At 33.6% G+C, this 3288-nt stretch overlaps 1 protein-coding gene and 2 non-coding genes across 9 annotated transcripts in view; all 3 read left to right on the forward strand.

The window, feature by feature from the left end:
• LOC106881729 (uncharacterized) overlaps positions 1–3288 on the forward strand; it is a 20774-nt gene that overhangs the window by 11374 nt on the left and 6112 nt on the right. For 4 of the 7 annotated variants that reach the window (XM_014932214.2, XM_014932216.2, XM_052968738.1 and 1 more), the window contains exons 3-4: positions 1092–1325; positions 2253–2570. The exons of 1 other annotated variant lie outside the window; for it this stretch is intronic. In XM_014932214.2, the coding sequence (XP_014787700.1) occupies positions 1092–1325; positions 2253–2299 (281 nt within the window). In that variant the 3' untranslated portion in view covers positions 2300–2570. Of the gene's footprint in view, positions 1–1091; positions 1326–2252; positions 2571–3288 lie in introns of those variants that run through there. 2 more of the 7 variants (XR_001410890.2, XR_008264417.1) reach the window with 1 other exon arrangement.
• On the forward strand, positions 609–677 carry LOC128248194 (small nucleolar RNA SNORD31). Its single transcript, XR_008264492.1, has one exon. It is a non-coding gene; the product is annotated as a small nucleolar RNA SNORD31 (small nucleolar RNA).
• LOC128248195 (small nucleolar RNA SNORD31) lies at positions 3073–3141 on the forward strand. The gene has a single exon (XR_008264493.1). It is a non-coding gene; the product is annotated as a small nucleolar RNA SNORD31 (small nucleolar RNA).

Genomic DNA, 3288 nt, shown 5'->3' on the forward strand with positions numbered 1-3288 from the left:
CGGAAAATGAAACCTCAGATTCATTATCAAATACCACGTGCTTTTTTTTTCGGTTACAGAGTTAGATTTATCAAGGTCTTCAACGGAAAATCCTTCGAATTCTGACTCGCTGCTTGACAGAATAAAATTCGTATCCATTTTTTTTGTCAGGATTACAAATTTTGAAAACAACAGGAACAAATTTGGAAAAAAATCTCACAAAATTAAAAAAACACGTTGGTCGTCGTACAAAACTATAGCTGAACTGTTTACACAAATAATCACGTGTTTTCACGAATGTACTAACGAGATTTGCTCGGATATTCTCATTTAAATATGAATAGGTGATTACAGGCGGTTTTGGGCGGCTTGGTCACATGAACCCAAATTTTTTTCCAGGCGGCTTTGGGCGGTTTGGTAACGAAAGGGTTAATGCACTTTAGTTAATATAACTAAGAACTTAATGCTTGTGACATTTTTTTTTTCTTTTGAATATGGTGCTTGGAATAAAACATGTTTACAGTAATCTATTGTGAAATTATACGTTGTCATCAGCAACACCATCATTATCACCTTTGGTCATACCCTTCCCAAATTATATTGGGATGTAACATTTTAACTTTAATGGACTAATTGTGATGAATAAGATATCACCCCAGTCTGAATTGTGTGACTGAATCGATTTAACTTGAATTTAGTACATGTTAACTATAGAACGGTTTCACAGCAAGAGAAGACAACAGGTATATTTAATATTATTTGGTATTTGGTCAGGTACATTCATTCTATAATTGGGAGTACTCTTAGTAGGTATCTTTGTGTTCAGGTTCGTGTCTTTGTTTTAGAACTGTAGTTTGAAATAAGGCTGCTAAGTCTTTGGGAATTTGAGAGGTAATTGGACCATTCATTTAGAACTGTTGCATTCAAATTATCTTTTTAAAGCTGAATACTTTCAAAAATTTTTGATTGTGCTCAAATCATTTTTCTTTTTAACTATAAAGTTTAGCTTTGTTCAAAAGAGATATTGTCCATAAATTGATATTTTTTTAGTTTAAATTGTACTCGTGTGTCAGCATCTACATAGAGAATATAATTTAAATCTATTTTTGCAGATTCAAAAGACACTATGGCTTCTCCATGGAAAAGTTGCATGAATGCTCTGAATGAACATTGGAAACCTATTTCTGATTTTGGCTTATGTGGAGGCAGCAGATATGGTACTAGGAATGAGTCAAACCAAATAGACTGCATACTAGGGACAAAATATGACTCTGAAGAGTGTACCACTCAGCATAGACTAGTGATTAGTGATTTCAGACTACGAGATGCAAGACAGGATAATGAAGGTAAGGATATTGACCAGATGTTGGTGCAATTGGGAGTTTCCTATGAGAAACTTCCTGTAAATATAGAAAGCAAAGAATATTAAGTTATGAGAATCGAGCATTGATTTATTCAGCTGTACATTGTTGAAATGCTGGTGTTATCTGATAAGGTAGATCTTGTGCTCTTCACTTGCATAATTAATCAGCTTTTTAATGAAATTTTCCAGAGATATCTGTTTTCGATGGTATGTTACAATTACATTGGTAAAACTTCAGTTTGTAGTTCATAATTGTTTTCCTGAAAGATTTTAGAGTTTCTTGAATAAACTGATTAAAAGTGCCACAAAAAGTTATGGGTGCTTCATTTCCTTTCATTTTAGCTTTCAGCATTTAGAAAAAGATGCATGTCCATTTTAATTTAACAAGATAAAATGTATCTGGTAAATTTCATGCAAACATGCATTTAGTAAAGTCTGCCAGGTCAAAGTGAGCCACTACATAATTATTATCCTCATCACTGGAAAATTTCATAAAAGAAATGTGTATTTCTATGAGAGTTATAGGGAAACAGCCATTAGGCTATACCAGTAATAGGCATGTTTGATGAGATGGTGAAGAGAGCAAATTGGACTAGCTTAGGAAGAATGGCTTTTGCGTGTGTAGTTCTGTCATCAATAAGGTGAGTATACATGAACAATTTAGAGTTAATGCCTCACATATATTTTAGACTAAATATACATATATGAAACTATTTCTTCTAGAAATGCTTGTATTCTTTTTATATATATATATATATTACAGTAGTTACAGTTTTTGGATTCAAAATATCCTAATATTGGATACTTGTAAATTAGTGTACTAATTGTGATGAATAAGATTGAATTGTGTGACTGAATCGATATAACTGATTTTAGTACATGCTTATCTTTGATCTTTTACTTGCTTCAGTCATTAGACTTCAGCCATTCTGTGACACTGTATTGGTCAAGTGGTGATGAGGGAACGAACAAAGGCACATGCACACAATGGACTTTCAGTTTCTGTCTACCAAATCTTCTCACAAGGTTTTGCTCAACCCAAGACATTTAGAAGGCATTTGCCCATAGCGCCACACAATGGGACTGAACTCTGAACCATATGGTTGGGAAGCAAGCTTCTTACTACACAGCCATGCCCATGGGCATTGGTTTCTCCCCCTCTGATAAGTCCTATCACGATTGATTTCTACTTTTCACCTTTCTTGAGTCCTAATTAAATGAACATGAGGCAAGGAGTTGATTTAACACTTTCATTACCATCTGTCTACTGCCTTCACTTAGTTTTGGAAGTAGGGAAGAATTTAGTAAAATAGCTGGTGTTAGGAATGAAAATTAACATGAAATTGTGATGGAAGGTTTTTTAGATAACTTTATAAAAAGAGGTTGACATTCTGGAGGCAGTCCCGAGTGGTGTCAAAAAGGGTTAATTCAATAAATGTGTTTGTGTTAAAAAGTTTGAAACTCTCAAGTTTTATACTTCACTGTCAGCTTTGTACACCAGTGATATTGGGATCTATTGATTCTGATTTGTAGAGCGTTTATGTATTTCATTCATCATGGAATTAAGCTTTTGTTTGTAATGTAGTGGACCTTACAAACTCTTTGAATTGAATTTTTTCAAGTGGGATACGTATTGATAGAAAACAGGCTCACTTGTTTTTGCACTTTGAAGTAGTGACAAACTTTTAAACTACAAATGCTCTCTGGTTAGTTTAGCATCTTGATAGTGTACTAAAGTGATGAACATGATATCCGCCCCAGTCTGAATTTTGTGACTGAGTTGATATAACTGATTTAGTACATAATTGCAATGGGAAATATTGTCAGCTCTTAGACTTGAGTTGATTTTATTTTATTTCACCAGGCACATAAAGTCTCTTAGCTTTGTCATTGGTATGCTATCCAGACATAGTTTTAATTTATAAAATCTGTTTAGGTTATTGAAA

Source organism: Octopus bimaculoides, chromosome 6 (genome assembly GCF_001194135.2).
Source record: "Octopus bimaculoides isolate UCB-OBI-ISO-001 chromosome 6, ASM119413v2, whole genome shotgun sequence".
Taxonomy (NCBI): Eukaryota; Metazoa; Mollusca; class Cephalopoda; order Octopoda; family Octopodidae; genus Octopus; species Octopus bimaculoides.